The sequence below is a fragment of the Excalfactoria chinensis genome, chromosome 4 (genome assembly GCF_039878825.1).
Source record: "Excalfactoria chinensis isolate bCotChi1 chromosome 4, bCotChi1.hap2, whole genome shotgun sequence".
NCBI lineage: Eukaryota > Metazoa > Chordata > Aves > Galliformes > Phasianidae > Excalfactoria > Excalfactoria chinensis.
Genome location: NC_092828.1, coordinates 77,275,255 through 77,297,062, shown reverse-complemented (window position 1 = coordinate 77,297,062; position 21,808 = coordinate 77,275,255). Strand labels below are relative to the sequence as shown.

General features: G+C 41.7%; 1 protein-coding gene across 2 annotated transcripts in view; it reads left to right on the top strand.

Annotated features, from left to right (window-relative positions):
• Positions 1-17,505, top strand: part of HDX (highly divergent homeobox) — a 39,470-nt gene extending 21,965 nt beyond the window's left edge. The window contains exons 7-11 of one of the 2 annotated variants that reach the window (XM_072336374.1): positions 2,745-2,952; positions 6,027-6,106; positions 9,031-9,114; positions 11,332-11,454; positions 12,478-17,505. In XM_072336374.1, the coding sequence (XP_072192475.1) occupies positions 2,745-2,952; positions 6,027-6,106; positions 9,031-9,114; positions 11,332-11,454; positions 12,478-12,603 (621 nt within the window). In that variant the 3' untranslated portion in view covers positions 12,604-17,505. Of the gene's footprint in view, positions 1-2,744; positions 2,953-6,026; positions 6,107-8,698; positions 8,795-9,030; positions 9,115-11,331; positions 11,455-12,477 lie in introns of those variants that run through there. The other variant, XR_011903527.1, reaches the window with a different exon arrangement.
• The last annotated feature ends 4,303 nt before the right edge of the window (positions 17,506-21,808 follow it).

Here is a 21,808-nt window from a genome sequence, read left to right as displayed (position 1 = left end):
TAGAGAGCAAAGCTTCTCCATGTTTTCCAAGCTCTTCAGTTCACTTTCTGAAGAGTGAAGCTGTTTCCACTGAAAGCAGCAAAAATGGTCTCCTGGATAAGAGGAAAACTGACACACTTGCTTAGTCTCCCTTTGTTCCTTTCTTGGCATACAGAGAACAGCAGTATGAAGTTTTGTGCAGATATTTTAATAGCGTCTTCTTGAAATATTTTTGTCTTCAGGACCACTGTAGCACATTCAGATGAGCTCCATAAAACTCTGCAGTGTGCACACACAAATGGATGAGCAAACTAAAACTTCTTTTTCTCCGCAGTAACTATTATTGTTACCAGTATCAGACTGACCTCTACCTCAGGTTCCTCTATAATGGCAGATTCACAATTGTAGTGAGATTTAGGTTGGTCCTGCTTCACTCTGCACTATTGACAGTTTGAGTTATTAGTAATTAGGCAGAACTATGCATCAGAAGGGCTGCTTAATCCTATCTGATTAACAGTTTCTTTGGGGGGCCTAGGCATAGTCTAGATCCAGCTTATGATCAAGAAACAATGTGAAAAAACTTGGAATGTTCAGTCTGTGTTTTTTCCATTATGTGGGATTTCTGAAGGTTCCAACCTAGAATCTCTCTAGTGCGTTGACATGCTGATCTCAATCACTGCAGAGCTGTAATCATGCTTTTTAGGTGTCTCCCTGTCAGCCTACTTACATACAGGCTTACTCACAGCAAACATACACTGGCTGCTTCTGCCCAGCCTTTGTCCTATCTTCCTTACCTCTTCCTGGTCATCGGGGGAAGCTGCTGCCGAGTTTGTTATTGGCTGTTGTAAGTGGGCTTAGTGAGTCCGATCATATGTACTTTACAGGTGTTTTTGAAGTTTTTAAGGATGTAACATTTTAAGGATATAATTGGAATTACTACACTTGGCCTACAGGGAAATACTGTTCTGCTCGTGCTTTCATAATTGTATGGCTTCAGAGTACTCACTTTTAAGCATAGCATGTGCTCTGTATGGAAGCTTAGAACTTCTCTTTCCCATTTTGATATACTGTAAAAATACACTCGTATTCTGTGACATATTCAGTAGGTTGAATGAAAGAATTTCTGCTTTGAAAAGTACATAAAAAGACTGGTGATATCTATCTTGTCCAGGAGCCTCTTTTTCTTTTTTTTTCAGAATTTTTTAGTAAAAAAAAAATAAGCAGATTGATTCTTAAACCATGTAGTTTTTAGAACTATTAACTGCCACCCCAAATGCTATGTGGTGTACAAAAATCTCTAGGTAGCTTTTTTGTACCTATTTTGCATTTGTCATTGAGGAAAATTAGAGCTGCGAAAGCGAGTAGCACCTAGGAACAATGATTTGCCAAGACCAGTGTTAACCATGGCGTCTTCTACTGAGTTAAAGATGCAGTTTAACCTATTTTATTGTGTTTTTCCCCAAGGCCAGCACAGCATGAAAGTATAATAGTTGGGATTGTAGTTCACCTTTCTTATTTTTTCTCTTTGAGGAATTATAAGCAATAGGTTTATTACAAATCTTTACTGTGCTACGTGTTGGAACAGTAGTTAAATTTAGTGGATTGGGAAGAAGAAACGTTGCAATTATTTCCAAAATAAGGCCATAGTAATGTTGTTTCATGTATCTTTAAGGGATACATTCCTCTAATATTCCAGCGTATTTGGCAAACACATTTGAGAACATGGAGGGTGTGGAAGGAGAGGGGGGAAGGGCCAAGGCAAGAAGATTAGAAGTTACAATCAGGCAAAGAAGCTGATTTCAGGCTCTGAGAAGGGTTTTTGGATGCCAGCGAGAAACTGATTTTGATGGAACAAAGTGTCTGTGAACAAGAGCTGATAAGTGGAATTGAAAGCCTGGGTAATGCAAGGAAAAGAAGAGAGCTGAGATAAAGAGTTGCCGACAATTCGTACTACATCACATTGAACTCTTTTTGAGTCTTTAAAAATTTCAGCATAATTTTTCTTTAGAATTTATCAGAGAAAGCAAGTCAATTAACAGTTATGAAGCTCCGTAATTTCTTTTCCTAAAGGCACATCCTTCAACTAAAGATGAGGGAAAGATAATACTGTTTTGAGATTACTTCACTTTACAAAGTGAAGCGATATAAAGCTACCATCTTGATTATTTTCTCCTGTGCTATAGGAAATCTTAGAGTAGGCTGGCCATTTGAGTCTCTGGATGGTTTGATCACGTTAGAAGTTACGGAGCAAGAGAACTTGAATCCAAGATCATATATTGATTTCATATAATAATTTAGGGAGGGATGGACCTACAAGATCACCTAGTCCTTTTTATTCAGAGCAGAGCTGACTTCACAGTGAGGTCAGTGCCTTGTCCGGTGAAGCGTTGAGTACCTGCAAGGCTGGAGATTCCAAAACTCCTATGGACAAACCATTCCAGTGCTTAACTGCCATCACTGTAAAATGTCTGTTTTCTTTTTTCTCAGTTACAGTCAGAATTTTTCTTGCTGTGATTTGCAGCTGTTGCCTCTGTTCCTTTTGCTCTGCACTTTCCTTCCCTTTTCCCTTGTGTTGGGGTCTAAAACTGAACACGGTACTCCAGGATTCAGCCTCATGAAGGCCAAATACAGGGGAATAGTCACTTCCCTTGGGTTGCTGGCCATACTCCTGTTCTTAGAGTACAGATGTGCTAATTTCACTTGATTGTGGGTCTGCTGCTTTTGTTACAGTTTCTGTTATAATTCATGTTTATTTCTCTTGCAAGACGTGGATTGGGAATCGAAGACGGAAGTACCGTTTAATGGGGATTGAGGTCCCACCCCCTAGAGGAGGTCCTGCTGATTTCTCTGATCAATCTGAATTTGTTTCTAAATCAGCACTTAATCCAGGAGAAGAAACTGCTACTGAAGTGGGGGATGATAATGATAGGAATGATGAAGTATCCATCTGCTTATCTGAAGGAAGCTCACAAGGTATTTGAAAATGCAGTCACCACTGTGCATGTGTTTGAATTTTATACTGTGTGCATGCTTTGGGTTCTCTGTTGTACGCATTCAGAAACGTCTGAAAGAGTGTCGTTTTTTGTACTGACAGTACTGTTGGGTCTCTTACTTCACTCTGTGAATGCTGCTGGTGTTTTTATCGCATACCTTGCAGAAACTTTCTGTCATAAGATTCTTTTTCTGACAGATTCCTCAGAATTTAATTAACAAGTTCACAGTTTGCTGGTGCAACTGAGAGATGTACAGACAGTACAAGTGGATGGGTCTCCTTTTCCCAGGAAGCTGAGTTTTTACAAGTGCTCTCTGGTAACTTACCAGTTCTACTCAGCCAACTTGAACATCGATTCCTGTTAGGGTGACATCAACAATTCTTGGCTGAACAAGCACTGATGCATGTGAAGCTGCTAGCTTTGAGGTGACCAGAACTGTGCAGTTATGGTTTCCACAATAAACTCAAAATGATAAGTTCAGAAAATACATTAGCTCAAACTCTGTCTTGCCCTAAAAGAGCTTCAGACTGTGTCAGAGCATGGCAGAACTTGTGTCATTAAGCTGCCTCAGGTGTGTGTATGCGCTATGACAGGCTGATACGAGTCTGCAGGAAGGATCAAAGTCAGTAGCTGGGGACTGTTCAGGAAGCCTTAGAACTTGCACCTACAGGGTGTGTGTTTGTTCACAGTGAATTCCATGCTCTGGAGTGATAAGTGTCTTGAACTTAATTCCCTTTTACTGCACCTCACAGAACCATCTGACCACATGGGACAAACCTCTGCCTTCCCCTCCTGTATGCTTATGCTCTGGGCCGAGGGCATGATTTGCCAATCTGGTCCTTTCACCAGCTTTGCAACCTTGACTAATTGCTCCCAGTGCTTCTGATTAGAAGAGATCAATAAAACCTTTGTTGTCTAAACTGAAAGAAAGTCTGATGTGCACGCTATTTCAGTTTAATATGCCAGTCTTGATCTTGTCATTCTGTCTGAACAATTTAAAGGAAAGAACTGGAGAAATGGAGAACTGATGGGAATGAATTTGAGATTGCTTTGTCATAACCTACTGTAAAGAGAATAAGATGATAAAGAAATGGGTCAAGTGACTGAATGCCAAACGAGATGCAGAATCGGAGTCCTTAATTTGCCTGAGGTGTGGAAGGCACTGATTTAGTCATGCTGGTTTGAAAGAAAGTGGTGATGGGGAATCTTGAGTTTTCTGCAGCTTAAAGTGAAAAATAACTCTGCGTGTATTGAATGAGGCTAACTTACAACACAGTGTAGGAACTTGAGTGCGTGTGTGTAGTCGAAGTGTAAGGAAGTACCAGAAATCTGTGGGGTTTGCACAGTACCCAGGAATCTGTCTTCCATTCTACCACAAGAACTTTCTGTTGACTTCTAGAGTTCAAACCAGTAGGTTTCACTGCTCAGATTACTAAGAACTTCCTGGAAATAGTCACACCGACCATCGTGTACACTGCTCAACCACAGATGTGATTGTTTTAACATAACTCGCAGTCCTAATTAATAACATAACAAACAAACAAAACCCATAACTCTTAAAGAGGATATTTTAAATTGCCTCATTAGAATGAAAGTGTTGGCATTAGCTTTTAAAACGTACCATGTAAATATTAGAAAAGGAGAAGAAAAAGAAGGCTATACTCTCCAGAATTAAGCACTAAGATGCCCACAGTACCTTGCCTTTTTTAAAGTTGCATTAACTGGAACCATAGTTTGCGTAAATGAGTGCAGCATGGAGGCCGCTGTACTATGCCAGTTTATGTTATGTGAGAAGGGATATTTAATGACTTTAAAGTGCTGCAGGGAGTTGGGTTCACTGGTAGAATGAAGCAAGTGGTGGCTGCAGGCTGTGGAGTCAGGGTAGCTCTGTGGGGCTGTTGGGATCCCTGTGGGCAGCACAAGGTAGACAGTGGTTGCTCCCGCCTCACACGTTTCCCATATGGAACCACTTGCTTTTGTTCTAGCAGAAATTGTCCTCTGAAGTGCAGCCAGAGGCAGATTATTTTGAATTGTTTCAAATCAATTTAACATTTGTTGAGTTTAGAGAAATCTACTGGCAGAAAACTGTCTCACTATGGCCTGGCCCGGATACTGTCCTTTCTCAGCCAGCATTGGTAGTCTCCATTTAAATCCTGTTGCTAAATCCTGTTACTGCTCTGCGTGCTTGGAGGAGATACACTTTGTCCCACTGCTGCCCCTCTGCCCCTGTCTTGTGCTGCCAGCACTGGGCTGCATGGGCACCTGGCGCTGTGTGCTTCCATCAGTGGCCTCACTATTAATGCCCTCACTTAGGTTTCTTACCAGAGCACTCTTGCCTCTGTTGCTTATTTATTTGCTGTTTCTCTAAACTGCTTCCTTCAGGTCTTTGTATTAAGTGTGGAAAAATAAAGTAAATCTGAGAAACGTACTTAATCATAGGATTTAATGTCTTATCTTTCTCTAGCAGTAGTCAGGGCTAGTGGAATCATCTAGTGCTGAGGTTAAGGATAAGACTCACTCTGTTTTCAAGCACGTACTTTGCTTGTACAAAGAGCAGACCAAGCCTAGATCCATTAGAAATAAACAGTTTGCCTTACTAGAAGGAAATAAGCTACTTGATCGCTGCTCTGTTCAAAAGTAGCCAGTGCCTGCAAGTAGGAGGATTCTGATATGTACCCTATAATTACAGGGCATGCTGGGTTTGTCATATATTAATTACTTAAAAAAAAAAGCTCTGGGCACCTCTGACGTGTGAAACACTTCATCACCTTTGAATATTCCAACCTGAAATGTTGTAATGTTTTGGTATGTGGCAAGAGAGCAACTGGTGTTTGCTCTGTCTTTTCAACTAGCAATTGGCAAGACTTTGGCCTGAGATGCTTGTGGTGCAATGTCTTGCTTAATGAGACATAGAGTTTTATTTTTTGTGTAGCTTCTGATAATGATTTTCATTTTTTGTATCTAGTGGATGTGACATATTTAGTCATAGAGGCAACTAATATTCCGTAAGCATAAAATTTGAATGAAATCTGAAAAACTCATTTATTTTTGCAGAAGAAACAAATGAAGCTCTTCAAAATGAAGAAATTCATCACAAAGATGATGACCGGAATCCAGTATCTGCTGATAATGTGGTATGTACACCTCTCCTTTTCCACTGATATGACTTCACTAATGTCTAATGTTGAACTTGCTGTCCAACACCATTTTTTTCACTAGGTAAAAACTTCAGGTGAGTTCTGGGAGTGTCTTTTCATATTGTTTGAGTGCTGAAAGAAATGGTGCTAAGAGTACCAGAGGAGACAATTACACACGTTCATTAAAAGCTGAATACTGGATGTTTTTCATACCATAACAGTCAAGGTGTTCTTTTCCTGCAGTGCAAAACACAATGCTTGGGTAGCGCTCTGTTAGTACCTACTGTATTAAAAAAGAAAGAATTAGAAAAAAATTGAAAGATTTCTGTAGCTTTAAGGAAGCCAGGTATTGTTAGTGCTTCCTCTTTGTGCCCAGCCCTGAATCTGTGAGATCAGTCCAGGCTGGTGTGTGCTTTTCATTCCCTTAATCTCAACAGGACATTATTTAGATGATGATTGCTTTCTCACTTGCATTCACTTTAAGTCAAACACGGTTGTTCTTGCTGTTCTTAATTAATTGACCACACTGAGACAAGGAAGGAAAGACAGAGGGAGGAGTCATGGCAAATAATGCAATATGTCACTTTGTCTAGCCTGCCTTCTCTCAGATTAGAAGAAAGGAAGGGAGGAAGAAGAGAGAAGACCCCAAGTGGTGGGGTGACTTTTGTCTTAAAAAGTTATCAGGAGAATGAACAGGCCCCAGTTACAGCCATTGCAGCCAGCTCTGTTTTTACATTAATCACACAAAAGCTGAAATGAGCTGATAGAACAGGAGTTTCTTTTTCCTCTATATATATATGTGGAGAACATTTTATTTCTTTTTTATTTCTTTTGTTTGTGTATGGTCAGCTTTTGGATAAAAAAAATCCCAGGGCTGTATGTTCTGTGGCTTGCCTGAATAGAAGTGGCTCCTTTTTCCTTTCTGTTTACCATAGCAGCCTGCTGTGACCTTAGATATAATCACTCAGGCTGACGTGTTTGCCATGGAGATGCAGAATGTAAAATGACAAAGGTAAAAGATTTGCAAAGGGGATGTCCAAGAGCCTCAGTTCTCCACCTAAACTCCGGCCTTATATAATTTGATAAGGCCAAAGGGGGGAGGCAGAGATGGCTGGGTTTTTTTTCATGCTCTGTTTTGTTAGTACTGTACCAATCTTTAAGACGTGTGCTGTTGCAGTTGCACTTGGACATTGCATAACACTTTCTCTTATTTGAAATTTGAATCTGTTCTTTCCCTTGCTATCTTTAAATGTATAATTATAAGAAAGGTAGTATGAATGTCTGACATCTCTTTAGAATTTTTTTCCTCAAAAATAATTTCCTCTAAACCCCAAAACATGTAGATCTCAGTGCTCAGTGCTCTGTGTAAGATGCAGCAGCAGATCTTTGTGACGTTAAGCCTTTGAACTGCTATCTGTTCAGCTGGGCTGTCAGGCATTGAAAGACAGAATATGTGGTTTCCCCTCTCTCCCTGTGACACGTGTTTGTGAGGTAGTGAGTGTGACAGCCAGTCCTTAAGGATTGCTCACTGGGGATTAGAAGGAAGTTTCCAATGGCTGCCCTGTAGGAGGAGGGGAGGAGGCACACACATGCTGTAGTGAAGAAACCTCCCCTAATATAACAGCTTGAGAACTAACCATTAGAATCTTTCATGTCCGTGTGAGTCGTTGCCTACACTGTATTACATAAAACCATTTTAACCTGTTATATGCAGTCTCTGTTATATGCTTTCAACTGCCAAATTAGTGAAAAATAGTAAAACGAACCAAACCAAACAGGCAAAACATCCTCTTCTTAACTGACCACTGCTTCCCTCTCAAAAGTAGAGAGCAATTTCTGGTTTTATCAAGTTATCCTTCTGAATTGTTGGGTAAATTGCCAGTCTCTAATCGCTGTCGAATTCAAATTCATTCTGGATGTTTGAGATCTAATTTTGATATGTATTAAAAAAATGTCACGAGTTTAGTAAAGATGTGTAAATTCTGTATTTTCTCCTATAGAAGTTAGTTTTGAGTTGATTTTTCTCATGTAAGTAAGCTTTCTGTGGGGAGGAAAAACACACTGTGTGGAAATTAATATGGTTATATGGTTATTATATGGTATTTCTAAGTCTTAAGCAGCATTGAAGTTGGCCTTGAACACCTTCTAACGGTGGTAGAACCACCGCTTGCAACACCAGAGGGCCCGGGTTCGAATCCCCCTTGTGGCACAAGGGGTAAAACTGCCGCTCTGCTACACTAGAGGGCTCGAATCCCGGGAGTTGGACTCGATGATCTCTAAGGTCCCTTCCAACTCGCACGAGACTATGATACTATGATACTATGATGATTTAACTTTAGATGTCTTACAAAACTCAATATAAAAAAATCCACGAATTATTATGATTTAAGGGGAAAATGTCCATGTGAATGGAATTAGAGCTGTTTTCATATGCATTTTAGGTCATTTGACTTGCCCTCTGACCAAAGTAGGCCAAAGGACCTCCTCAGTTCCTTAGGCAAGAAGTAGGTCAGTTTGGGCTTGCTTGTCACTTGCTGTAATGTCTTTTTTGTTCCAGCGGAATAAACTGTGATAATCTTTGCTCTCTAGGAAGTCTTCAATGAGCAGCTTATGGAATAAAATGCCGGCTTTTGTGAGCTGTAATGACATGCAGTGTGCGATTTAATGCCAAAAGCATGGTGACATGTAAGCAGACTGAGTCACCGTGGCAGCAGCTCCTGAGCAGTTTCAATTTGGTTTCCTCCTGGATCGTGTGGCTGAGGTGCATGATTGCCATCTAATGGGTGCTCCACGCTTCCAAAGTGTTGACAAGCTTGCACCAGCTCCTCTTACCCTCACTCTATCATGTCACTCTGAGATAGGATTGTTTGTCTGATGCATACATTTGCTTATTTGGAATGAACCATTTTCTTCTGTTTCAGAAAATAGAAATTATAGATGATGAAGAAAGTGATATGATAAGTAATTCTGAAGTGGATCAAATGAGTTCTCTTTTGGATTACAAGGTGAGTAATTCAGATTATGAAACATTAAGCAGGATAGTCTCAGTGCCACATGTCATCCCTTCAGTCACATCTCCTCGTCCCACTTAAAGTAAGTTTACCATATTTCAGTGCAGAGGGAAGCAGGAAAAGTTCCATTTCTACAGAGGAGCTGTGTTACTGTAGCTGTAGCCATCTGCAGCTCCCACCACGTGTCCCAAGACAAATTGACGTAGTATCTAAAACAAAACTTCATCGTTCTGTGCCAGAATTGTTCGTTGGAGTGCTGCGGCATGATTTAAAATGCAGCATGATGCTGCCAGCTCTGGAAAGGGGTGCAACAGCTGAACTCTTCTAATAAAATGGAGGAACTGAGAAATAAATCATTCTAACAATGTAGCCCAGAACTTGTCTGTAAGCGGTAGTTGTGTGTTGGAGGAAAATCAGTTGGATATCTGACAGCTGCTGTCTTCTCCCAAATGGCAAAGGTGATCTTTGTTACAGCTCTCATACAAGTTGCCACAGCTCGTTATTGTGTATTAAGCACACTTTTATGTAAGTAGCTATTTTTTTTTTCAGTTAGATACAGGTATCTTCTAATGATAATCAGTTACCAAAATAATGAGTAGATCATCTATTCGGAACAAAAATTACTCCCTCAAGCAGTGTTTTCCTGGTAAGGGCAGTACAGAATGAATATGGATAGGGAATGACCTTTTCATAATGTCACCTGTCACCAAACTGAAAGGCTTGTTGTGACAGCATGCCCTACAGAGTCTTGTTTGTTGCTTTGTTGTTTGACATTAGTGATTAGTCTTTGTGGCTATGCCTTTTGTGCATAAATCTGAATTCCATCCTTGGCTGGCCAAAATCCACTGCCACATAAGCATCTTGGAAGTTTCTATCTAAAAGAAATACATTAAGCTGATTATTTTTTTTGTTTTGTTTTTATGTAAGCCCCCAAATTGAAGTTTGCTTATGTAACTATTTGCTGCCATCAAAACCAGCCAACAAGGAATGTTTTATGTGCACCGCTGCCAACCTAATTAGTCATGTGGCTGCCTAATAAGGGTGATGCTTTTTTTATCTTAATTCTCTCTTTCATTCGTTTTCAAATGGGAATATTCTGCTACATTATCTGACCTTCTGTCCAAAAACTCTTAATTGTTTTATTGGAACAAGAGACCAATATAAAATGGCTTCATGCTAGAATCTCAAATCTTGATTACCATAACACATTTGCAAGTATTCCTTAAGGCATTCACTGGAAGTTTTTCCCTTTTCCCTTCTCCCTTCCGGTTATATACTCTCTAGCAGAGGTTTAGGCTTACAGGAAGACTAGCCTGTGGATTAGAGGTGAGGTCTTGTGCAACAGGATGTAAAGTATGTGAGAACAGTTTTACCATGGAGCAATCTTCATAAACTTCAGCTTGGAATTTACTCAGGATTGTCTCTTTTAAATTGTTATCTTCCATTTTCTTGCCTCTGATATCCCATGGTAAACACAGTACTTGCCATGAAGTATCTATGAACATACATGCTTACTCTGTGTTTGTCGTGTACCTTAATTCTATACAGTATTAACTTTAATGGGTATTTTTATCATCATTATCTGATGGAGGATGTGCATTTGATGCCGCTATGCAGATGTCTTTTGCAATAATGCACAGTGATTTTGGTTCTTAAAAGTGAACTCTGCATATTTAGGTTACGTGTTCTTTCCAAAGGTTAATAACTAGAGAAGATTAATTTTAGCTGATCAGTAGATAGATGTAGCGTTTGGGTCTTACATACCAATCAGCTGGTAAGTTTAAGGGAGAAGAGCTACTCGAAATAAACATTTTTCTTTGTTTTAAAATGGAAGCGCTTCCTTTAAGACATTTAAGCACTTAGGCTTAAGTCATTAATTCTTTAATGACAGGAGTTTTGAAATGCCCTGTCTGTGTGGAACGTGATTGGCCATTCCAGTTCTCTTTTGGAGGAGACTGAAAAAGGAGATGGCACGTGTTTGTAGGTTTAGAGCAGTGCTCCTGGTGCTCCATCAGGAACCTCTGTTTATATCCAATGTCTACATGCTGTGTTCAGGGATTGTGGAGTTTTTTGACTTAGTACTGGCTTTGGTAGGAATCATAACATGCTGTTTTACTTATTTACACACAGAAGGTTTGAGGTACTGGTATGTATTAAAGTGATGCAGTACAATTCATTACTTGCAAAACTGTATGCAATCTTCTCCCTCAGAATGAAGAAGTCAGATTCATTGAAAATGAGCTGGAGAATCACAAACAGAAGTATTTTGAACTGCAGACGTTTACGCGGAGTTTGATACTTGCTATTAAATCAGATGATAAAGAACAGCAGCAGGTGAGTGTCAAAGTAGATGTTAACGGTGGGGGTGTACGTTGTGTTGTGTTCTGTCATTTCCTTATGTTTATTCTGTAGAGCCCAGAAGCTCAAATCATGTTTCGGGACAGCAACGTGCAGAACATCTTGCAGACAAAGAAGAGTTGAAAGTTAAATAAAAGATCTCACAATTTAGATGAGCAATGGCATTAAAAAGTGTTACTTTTACCAAAGGGCAAGCAGTGCAACAGCGTGAGTGAGCTGGATTTGTCTGTTGTGAGGTCCAAGATGGATACAGGAAAAAAAGCCAGGCTTCAGTTTTACTGCACTGCATTTAAAGCGTAGCATTTCCTTGAGTACTTTGTCAGACCATGTCTTGTATCTGGGGGTTTTGGGCAGATTTTGTTGCCTCTCCTTTTTCCTTTCACCCTTAGAGTCTGCAGGCTTTCAGGTGTAAAAATAGGAGCTGTAACTTGTAAGAAAAAGACTTAGAACACTTTTAATTAAAAAAAAAAAAAAAATGGCTTCTGTTTTTTTCATAATTTTTCATAAGATCATGTGAACTAAGCTTTAAGAAAAGTGAACTTGAATCTTTAGAGATAAATGACGTAAATAACTGTAATGGTCCAGTGTGCAGCATCTGGTTCTATCCAATGCACATTCTGTGTGTAGCGCAACCATAGATAGAGTAAAGCTTTTGCATCTTCACAATGAGTGAATAAAAGAAATGGATGAAGGTCATTTCATCTCATCCAGTCCGGGGAAGAATGTTTTGAGCTGTTTCCAGAATAACTGAAAGACCATGTGGGACTGTTGGTCTGAGATGCATCATCTTGGTCAGTGTTTTTCTTCTCAATATCTATCAGTACCGACCGGTTTCATTTCTTTGCAGTCCGTCCAATATGAACACTGACCAAAAAGCTCAACCAAGTTTTGTTGTTGTGATTTTTGTGTTGTTTTGTTTTGTTTTTTAATATGTTTAAATGACATCTAATTGCTGCTACACAGGATAATACTGTGTTGTAATACTTCCTTTCATTGTAGGCACTGCTCTCAGACTTACCTCCTGAATTAGAAGAAATGGATTTCAATCATGCGTCACCGGAGCCTGATGATACCTCATTCAGCTTGTCGTCTTTATCGGAGAAAAATGCCTCAGACAGTTTGTGATTTTACTTCATTTTTGTAATTATTTCTAACTGACAGAAGAAACCTCACATAATGTGTAGGTTTCAAGAGAGCAGCGTTTTGTTATACAGTGTTCTTCAGCCCAAAAAGGAAAGCCCAAGGGGAGGTAGACCTCCCTGAAGAATGACTGTAGTACATAATGGCTGCAGTTTGCAATGTCAAGAAATTTTGAGTGTTGTTTTTGCTAAAGGAAAGACCTGTATGAGGAAGTGTTTCTCTTTTAGCAGTTTGGCCTTGATTAGGATAACTTCTGACTTTCCAGAATAACACTTGCTCTGTAGCACAGACTTTTTGAGCAGGGATCCAAGAGTGGAAAACAAACGTCCTGTTACGCAAACAGCCAGTTTTTTCAGAGTTATTTGCTCACTGTTCCTGGTTTTAATTTTTTCCTCATTTTGACTCAGGTAGGTGGACTAAAGAACTGAGAATCCAAATAGAATAATGAGCTTTTTTGAGTTTGTGCTTGAACTCTTCGCAGATCTGAAATTAAACTGAAGTGTTTTTCATCACATGACTTCAGATTGTTTAATCATAACATTTTGTGACCAAAACAGTTGAAAACACTTTGAAAGGCTAAAAGAATAATTGGAATCATCACTAAACTGTTGATGTACAGAATCTGTAAGCGATCCGCCAGCGAGGTCATGTGGGAAACCTAGTAGCTGCACTATGTGACCCTTTCTGATACTTCCACAACAGCAGTGGGTTGGACAGGTTATCACGGGGTTTAGTGGTTCTATGAATGTAGTTACCTTTTCTTATTTGTTGAGGTGCCGTGCTGAAGTTCTGTTCATTGTTTTAAGTACCTTTTACATACTCTTCAACAAACCTTCCTCCCCTTTATCAAGATGCTCTCTTAAATCTGTTATGCCCTGAAAGGCATTTAAGTGTTTAGAACTGAGCATTACAGACTTCCTACGTGTGACCTGGTTTTGAAGTAGCCTCGTCTGACAAGTTCTTTGGCACTGCCATGTCACAGTTGCCATTTTTAAACTGTGAGCTTGATTGCAGGCGGTGGCTGAAATGAGTTTCTGCTTTCCCAGCTGTTGGTCTCATTGAATCCCTTCCCTCATCTGAATAAATGGATGTGCAGACACATTCGGGTGAATTTGATAGGGTTTGTAAGTGCGTGCCCATGTTGTTAATGCTCTGTATCTTCTCATCTGTATATTCCTCAAACAGTGTTTTCGAAACCTACTTTCACAGTTTGTTAAAAAGCCCGATCTTTCTATTTTACACCAAGTAATAACACAGTCTGGTGAGTCCCTGTTCATGCAGTGCAGTAAGTAATGCCATTGATTTCAGCATAGGTGAGGCTCAGAAAATTCAGGCGTGGTGGCAAGAAGGGGATGACCCAGAACATATTTTTCTTTAATGCTGGGATAAACTCACTAATGAGTTCAGGTTTTCTCCGTCTGCTTCTCCCTAATCACTCCTGCAGATGTGGTATCCTTAGGAGCTGTGCTGAGCTCTGTTCTGCCATCTTCTTTTTCTGTTTGGCTGTGGTAGTTGGGCGTGAAGGATTTCCAGCAGTATTGCTAAGTGCCAGATGCATAAAGGTTTAAAAACAAAAGGTTTCACAGTTCTGAAATTCTGACTATAATTAATTCAATTAGTATTTAGTCCTCAAAAAACCTCTTACAGAGTAACCCCACAAAAGGAAGCTGTAAGGCCTGTGCTTGAGTTAAGATATTCACTTAATAATAGTATCCAGAGAGAAGGCACTGTGTAAGCAGTGTGTAAGCTGTGTGTCGCTCACACACTCACTGCCTGCTCTGAAGTACCACGGCCTGGCTGGGAGCAGCTTGCTGACATCCTTACTCAAAGGAGGAGCGTTATTTCACGTGCCTGCTGAACTGAGCACCAATTTAACAGTAATTAAGGTTTGAGAGCAAAGATCACAGTAGTAGCCTTCCAATGTAAGAAGGAGTTCAACTGTAATTCTGCTCGCTCTGGAAAAAAGTCTTTTATAAAGGGTTTTGTATGCTGAGTTAACAATATTCGCTGTTACTGCTCCCTCTAGATAGGAAATTTGTGCCACTGGCAATGAAACCTCTGTGACCTTTGCTAGAATTAAAAAAAAAAAAAGTGATTTACCCCTATTTGGACCCAATTTTCCTGCTGTTTTTGCTTGAATTCCCAATGCAAAGGGCAGGATAGACTTGATTCCACAGTCAGTTAAATTATTCACTCTTATACAAGAAAATCATGATTGATAATATCTCATATTTGCTCTGCCTTGCTTTTATTTGATGTGCCAAACAACTTGAAGGAATTACTTCTGAATTAACTGCTGTTAGATTCAAGCACTTACGCAAGTCCCTTTGCTAAAGGGAGTAGAACTGCTGTTCAGGAAGTGCAGCTGGAACTTGGGCTGCAGTCAGCACCCACATCGTGCCTCTGGGCATGTTGTTCCTTGGTCCTCTTCTCCTGTATGGTGACAAGCCAAAACGTAGCACAGTACTCCTGTTTTCAATCTCTGAAGCATTTGGCAATATTTCAGCGATTCAGAAAGAAGGTGTGTAAATGATAGTCCTGTTCAACAAAATAGGATACAGGGGATAATACTGTACAGCTTCTTGTTCAGGTGCTTTTTTTTTCAATATCAGTGTATATTTCCTGTCAGAGGTAAAACAAAGATCTGAAGGATGTATGACCATTGCCGTTATGTTTTGTTTTTTTTTTTATATTGCAGCAACAATAGTTTTGCAGTACTGTGGCTGAAAAGCTACATGCTTGCTTGGAGGTTCTGTTACATAAAACATAGCAATCCTTGAGTACATATCGAAGTGTTGCAGATCAGACTAGCAGCACACGTGCTTTGTGATTTAGGGCTTTCTTTTTCTTTGCCTGTGTCCCCAACAGACAATTTTCTACACAAGTGTTCCGCTCAAATTCTGTCCAAATCAAGATATCCTGCATCTAACTGGGCCTTAGAACAGTGCTGAGGGAGTTTGCCATTGTTGCCATCCATTTTCCTGGCCAGCTTTGTCTTAGCAGTTGTGCTGACAAGCATCAAATTCTAGTACAGGGTCACCGGGATACTGATGTCTGCTCTGAAGGTGCTTTAGAAGATGGAAGGTGGTAGGTGATAGCTGTCTGGGCCCAGGCCTTGCTTAAGGTTTTGGTCTGTGTGTACTGCCTCTGACCAGAGGATGACCACAGAACACATATTTGTGTAGACTATGTGACAAAGAGAGCTAATATTGTGTTGTGTCATGATATAAGAAATAAGCCTCGCTTTGCTATCTCACTAATGTGGATCTGTAGCTTGAATAGCAACAACAGCAGATGTGCCACATATTGATATTCTCATTGTCTCTCTGCTAAGGCTCTCGTTTGCTTTGTCCATTGAAGACAACTTTGCAGGTGTTCTTTATTCCTGATGCATCTGTAGGAATATGAATGATTAAGTGTGTCTGAAGAAAGCAAAGTGGAAGAAGAAGGTAGTTCAGAAGAGACGCTGAAAAACAGAAACGGGACGCTCTCCCTTCCTTAGGGAGCACTGAAAGTCTTTGATGCTAGCAAGCTTGCTTATACTTCAGAAAGCTGTTTCCTGAAGCTATGCCTCTTTTTATTTCCCTGCAGATGATGCTTCTGTCAAGTCTTTAGGTCTAGCAGGAGTGAGCGATAGTAAATATTCTAATAGGTAAATTTTGGCAGATTTAAAAGTACGTGAACAGATGTACTGTACAAGTGTCAGATTTCTTGAGTACTTCATTCTTGAAGCAACACTGCACTTTAATCTTTCCAAGTATTTCTTTTTTTGCTAAGGCAATAAAAAGTCTGAAAATGACAAGCAGATCGTGGGCTCTGCAGTCCTCTGAGGAAGAGGAAAGGAATGTATTAACTTACAGCTTCATCTTCTAAACTCGGGAAGCAGCTCATCAGGTCTGCTCACCAAACAGGCAGCAATATCTACTGTTGTTGATAGAGTTGAAACGATAGGAGAAATCAGCCGTATTATGAGCATCCTTATTGTAGAAGTTACTGCTCAGAATTCATCAGCTATCTGATGTGGGGTCTCCATAGCACTGCCCTGTTGGTGATGTTGAAGATGATAATGCACAGCACTGACTTTTCCAGAGGTACTGTAGTCGTAGCTGACTGTTGGTCTCAGGATAGTGACAGAAGACAAAAATAATATGCATAAATGGAATAGCACACAGAATATCTGAACCATGAAGAATTCATAATGTTGCAACCAAAAGCTTAATTTACTACCTCCAGTCCTGCTGCCCAGATCCTTCGGATCAGCTGGGAGCTATGAGGCTGCTGTACGCATTGGGGGGACTGGCAGCTGCCTGACGTTCAGCCTTCATTTCAGGACTCCACCTTTTCTGCCCCAAATCATCCTAAAACTTATTAGGTTGATCAGTTGTCAGATGCCTGGCCGAAGAGGAGACGGATACTAAGAAAAGCTGTTTTATGGTGTGATTAACATTCTGGCACATTGGCCAAATGTTATAAGTTAGGAGCAAAACCAAACAAGTAGTACCGCAAAGCGCTTTCAGTGGTAGAATAAATAGGGTTCTACTCTTGGCTAAACAGTGTTTGTGTCTGTGAGGTGGTGGCTGGCACGGTGGTCAGAAACAGTAGATGTGAAAGGGGCAGTGGTGGGTGTGGGATTTAGGCAGAAAAGCATTTATTCTCAATAAAAAATGCTTAAGAATGTCTGTGAGGAAAATGGTTTCAGGTCAGAGCTTTGGTTACGGTGAACGTTTTACTGTATTACTGAATGAAGTAAATCTTTTCCAGTTCTGTATTTCATTTTACACACACTACCTCTGAAATGGTAACACCACCTTTAAAACCACACAGAAAATGTGAATTGAAAATAAAATAAAAAAAGCTTTTATAGGCAATAAATTATTTCCAACACGCATCCTCCAACTCTGTGCCTGTTTTTTAGTTGTGTGAAACACTCGGTTTGGGTTTTGTTCTGGTTCTCTCGTGTATTTGTCTCGGTCTGTGGACAGGGAAATAACGAAGATGTGATCTTTGGGGAAAAAAGATCGGCATATGCTAACGGTAGTGAATATTCTATTAATGCCCCAGGGCGGCGCAGTGAGTCTTCCCAGCTGTGCGGTTTGTGGTACAGCTATTGTAAGGAATGAATATTACACTTAGAAATACTCCGGTACCAAATGACTGATGCGACGTTTCTTGATGCACCGTAGATGAACTGATGAGAGGGACGGGTCAGTCTCAGCGCTGTGATGACAAGGGGCAGGATTTTGCTTTGTCTGAGGTACAACACCTGGAAAGAACGCTCTCATATTTTAATTTCTGGTATCTCTTCATTTCCTGTTTTATTTATTTTTTTTAATAATCATATGTATAAAAACCTTTAGCAGCTATTTGGATTTGCTTGTAAGCAAGCGTGACTTTAAAATGAGTCAGGGGCAAGCTACAGCTCCCGTGTAAACACAGACATTTAATGTCATATTAAAAAGAAGCAAGTCCCCATCATTTCCCCCATGTCTGTGTCTATGAGTGGGGAGGCAGCAGAACCAAGGTGCCCTCGGCGCTGTGGGTGCAGGGAGGTGCTGGGTGCCATCACAGCTGTGTGGCTGCGGCGGAGCCCTCGGGGTTGTGCAGGTGGATACAATGAACAGAGGTGTTCCCACACCTGTGGTGACACGAGCTGCTGCGTTGTCCCAGATGTTGTGAAGTACGGCGTCTAAAATCGTGGCAGCATCAGCTGCGTTGTGCGTGGGGAAAACATTGTAGTGGGAATGGCACCGCTTGTATGATGTCTGGAATCACTGGGGCTGCACATCAGTCCGTGTATGTGGAGTTGCAACAGGCAGAGGTACAACAAACAGCGTTGGCACCTCCAGAGGTTCTCTCACTTCAAACATTAATGCAGTTCGTTTACAAATACTTCATTTAAGCTCCTTTGTGTAAGTTTTACTGCACTGATGTCATAGTTCTGTACATCTGCAGATTATAGTCCAGCTGCAGAACTGCTGATTTTTAGGACTGGAAATTAGTTACAAAGTCCTCAGTAATGATATCTGTAAGTGATCCTGCATATAAACAAGCTGCTGTATTTAAGAAGAGGTGGTGAATCTTCTGCCGCGATGATTTCAGTTTTAATTTCACAATTGGGTTTCATTTTTCTTCTGGAAGTTTAAGCATTAATCTGTATTAACCAACTAAAAGCAATCCTGAAACAAGGCTGATTTCCTTCTGGGCCGATCTGCCAAGGCTTGTAGGCCGAGCAGCTCAGTGAGGCTGTGAGACAGGTCAGTGTTTGTACTGCATTCCTGTTACTTGTGTCAGTATGTGTAGCAAAACAAACCACTATCAATCCTGACCTGATGTACCTCCGCTGTAGTCCAGGACGTTCAGTCTTGGCTTATTGGAGAGATGGATGCCTGGTGAAATAATGCCACGCGTTTATCTTGACTTTTTTCTTGTGGCTGTTCAGTATATGTAAGGGTATTTATGATGCTGTATTAACAGAGATGCTCGTTTCCTTCTCCAGAAGCCTGCTCAGCTATTTTTATATAAGATGTCAGTCTTTGCCTTAATTTTTTGGTGAGCAGTTGTGCCACAGAGACTTGACCTTTTCCACAGATAGTTCACAGGATTTGCTTTGAAATGTCTTTGGTTAATGACTTCTTTCCTGACGTTGATCTCAGTTGTTTTCTCCTCCAATTGTACCATGACATTTTGTTTCTTCCCGATGCTGATTTGGTTCCATTTGGAAGATACCCCGTATACATGCATTCGGTTGGAGCCAGCTTTTCCTCTGTAGCTTATGGGTTCCAGTTAAAAATCCTTTACTGAAAAAAGAAAGGAAGGAAGGAAGGAATGTTGTACAAATGTATCTGTAGCGCCCCGCCGGTCAGAGCAAAGGGCTATTTAGTGCTGGTAACTTTGTCTATGAGACTCAAGGATATTTTTCTACGTCTGTCAGGTTCGGGACTGTGGCGAAATGAAATAAAGGTGAACGAACTCCTTTTCCTACACCACGTTCTCTTGTTTCTGTTTGTCGCCTTAACGCCCACGTGTGCAAACCTGGACGCCGTTATTCCTGGCACCTCCTTCCTCAGCAGCATCCTGTGCTGTGATGGTGAGGAGGGACCCGAACAGGCACCAAGGAATTACTTTGCGCTCTCGTGGTAAGATTCTGTTTGCAGCTGTCGGCTGTGTAAGGGGTCGCTCCGGTGAGGTTTATATCGCTTTATTTCAAGCAGCAGCAGAGCAGGCACGAGCACTTCTGTAGCTCAGCGATCGCTGCGTTATCAGCGGCCGGCTAAAGCTGCTCAGTTCCCTGCTTCGACTTGAGTCTCACTTGTGATAGATTCAGTTCAAGCTCAGCAGAGGCTGTGCAGTCGGTAGCCGCGTACTTTGCTAGGCGGCAAATAAAATAATGTTTTTCAGCTGCTGGCACAGCCTTCCGTGTTTATAAGAACGGCTTAGAAAGCGGGACCACGACAGAACCTGTTCAGTTGCAGCCCGCAGGTGCGAGCCGCGCTTTGCAGCCTGCTCGGCTTGTCTCACCAGCGCTGCCAGGTGGCAGCAGAGCTCCGGCCGGCTGTGCTGTGCTGTGCTGAGCTGTGCTGAGCCGTGCTGTGCTGTGCTGAGCTGTGCTGTGCTGAGCTGAGCTGTGCTGTGCTGTGCTGTGCTGAGCTGTGCTGTGCTGTGCTGAGCTGTGCTGTGCTGTGCTGTCCTGTGCTGTGCGGGCACACGCGTGCTCACCTCATTTGTCGGTCTTTAAACTTCAGTTACGTGTAAGCACGATTACCAACAACATGGATGTGAATGAAAGTGACTGAATTCATCCAAAACGCGGCATTAAGACCCAATCCGACCTCACTTGCCCGGCCTTCGGGAGGATACGACTCCACATAGAAAACGACGAACAAGAAGCCATTGGTGCGGAGGGGCCGTGCGTTTCTGGACGCTGTGAGCACCGCAGCCCGCTGTGCCCCTGGTGTCGGCGGGGTGCCGTTATAGGCTTACGTGGGTGGGATGCGGAGGAGATGTTGAAAGTCAGAAAAGCAGACAAATGAGCAGGAGGGAAACACGTCCGACAACAAAGGGTTTGTGGGACGCATTGAAACTGGGTTCTATTTCGTTTCTTTCTTTCGTTCTTTTGGAGGAGGGAAATAGAACTGGACCGGGGGATGCTGGCTGTGGTTCTATTGCCACCTGGTGGCAGAAAACTCCCAGTAAGTGGGGAAAATGCTTTCGGCTGTTCTGTTTCACATCGCTTTTCATTTAAGCAGTAAAGAAACTCCTCCGTTTAACATTGCTTTCAGAAACCAGGAGACTGAGGTCAGACGACGTGTAGCCTCATCTCCGCCCTATTCCCACCTGGCGGCTCTGCGACGCGATGCGTGTGCGTGTGCGTCGCTGTAGAGAAAAGGGTTTGCTGGGCAGTGCTGCGCCTTCAGCTTTCGCTGCTTCTAATTTTGCATAAGCACCGGCAGTTCAGCCGGTGTGTTAAAGTAACCGGAGCGGTCCGACTTCACATTCTGAAATCCAGCGCTGTGCAGAAGCAGCAAGTAAATAGGATTTTCGGGGTACTAATATTTATGCTACTATGTATACAAATAGCAAGCTTCTGTGTGTGTCAGGTGAGCCACGCTTCCTGGACCTGTTCAAACCTGAAGGAAACGCTTCTCAGAAACTGAAATGAAGCGTCCAGGAACTTGCAATACGATGCTGGGCCTTCCAGCTATTCTGTATTCTTTCCTGTCTGAACGCTGTGTTTCTACATGAAATACCTGCAAAGGAAATGCCATCAGAAAGAATGTACAATGTTGTCTGCAGCCATCTGAGGAATCTCTGTGTGTTGTATAGCTAAGAAGCTGGATGTAACCGAGAAGAGGTCTGGAAAACCTGTGTAAATGCCTTCAGCAGAGGGATGCTCTTCCACAGTAGAATTGGAAGGTGCAGGTGCCCCGGGAGCAGCTCCAGAAGGTGACGCATTGAAGCCGTGGCCGTGGTGCCAGGTGCTGCTCAGGAAGGTAAAAGCTTCCCCACGGCCTCTCGTGCCACCCTCTGGCAAATGGGGCTCTCGCTTTGTGCTGCTGTGAAGCAGGATCTCCTGCTTTTTTTGCAGGAAGGTTTTTCCTGCTCCCTGCCTTTCTGCAACTCTGTGCTCCTTTCTGTTCGATGGGAAAGTCAGTGGAAGGTCTGTTATCTCTTCCTTCACCAGTGCTTTGGG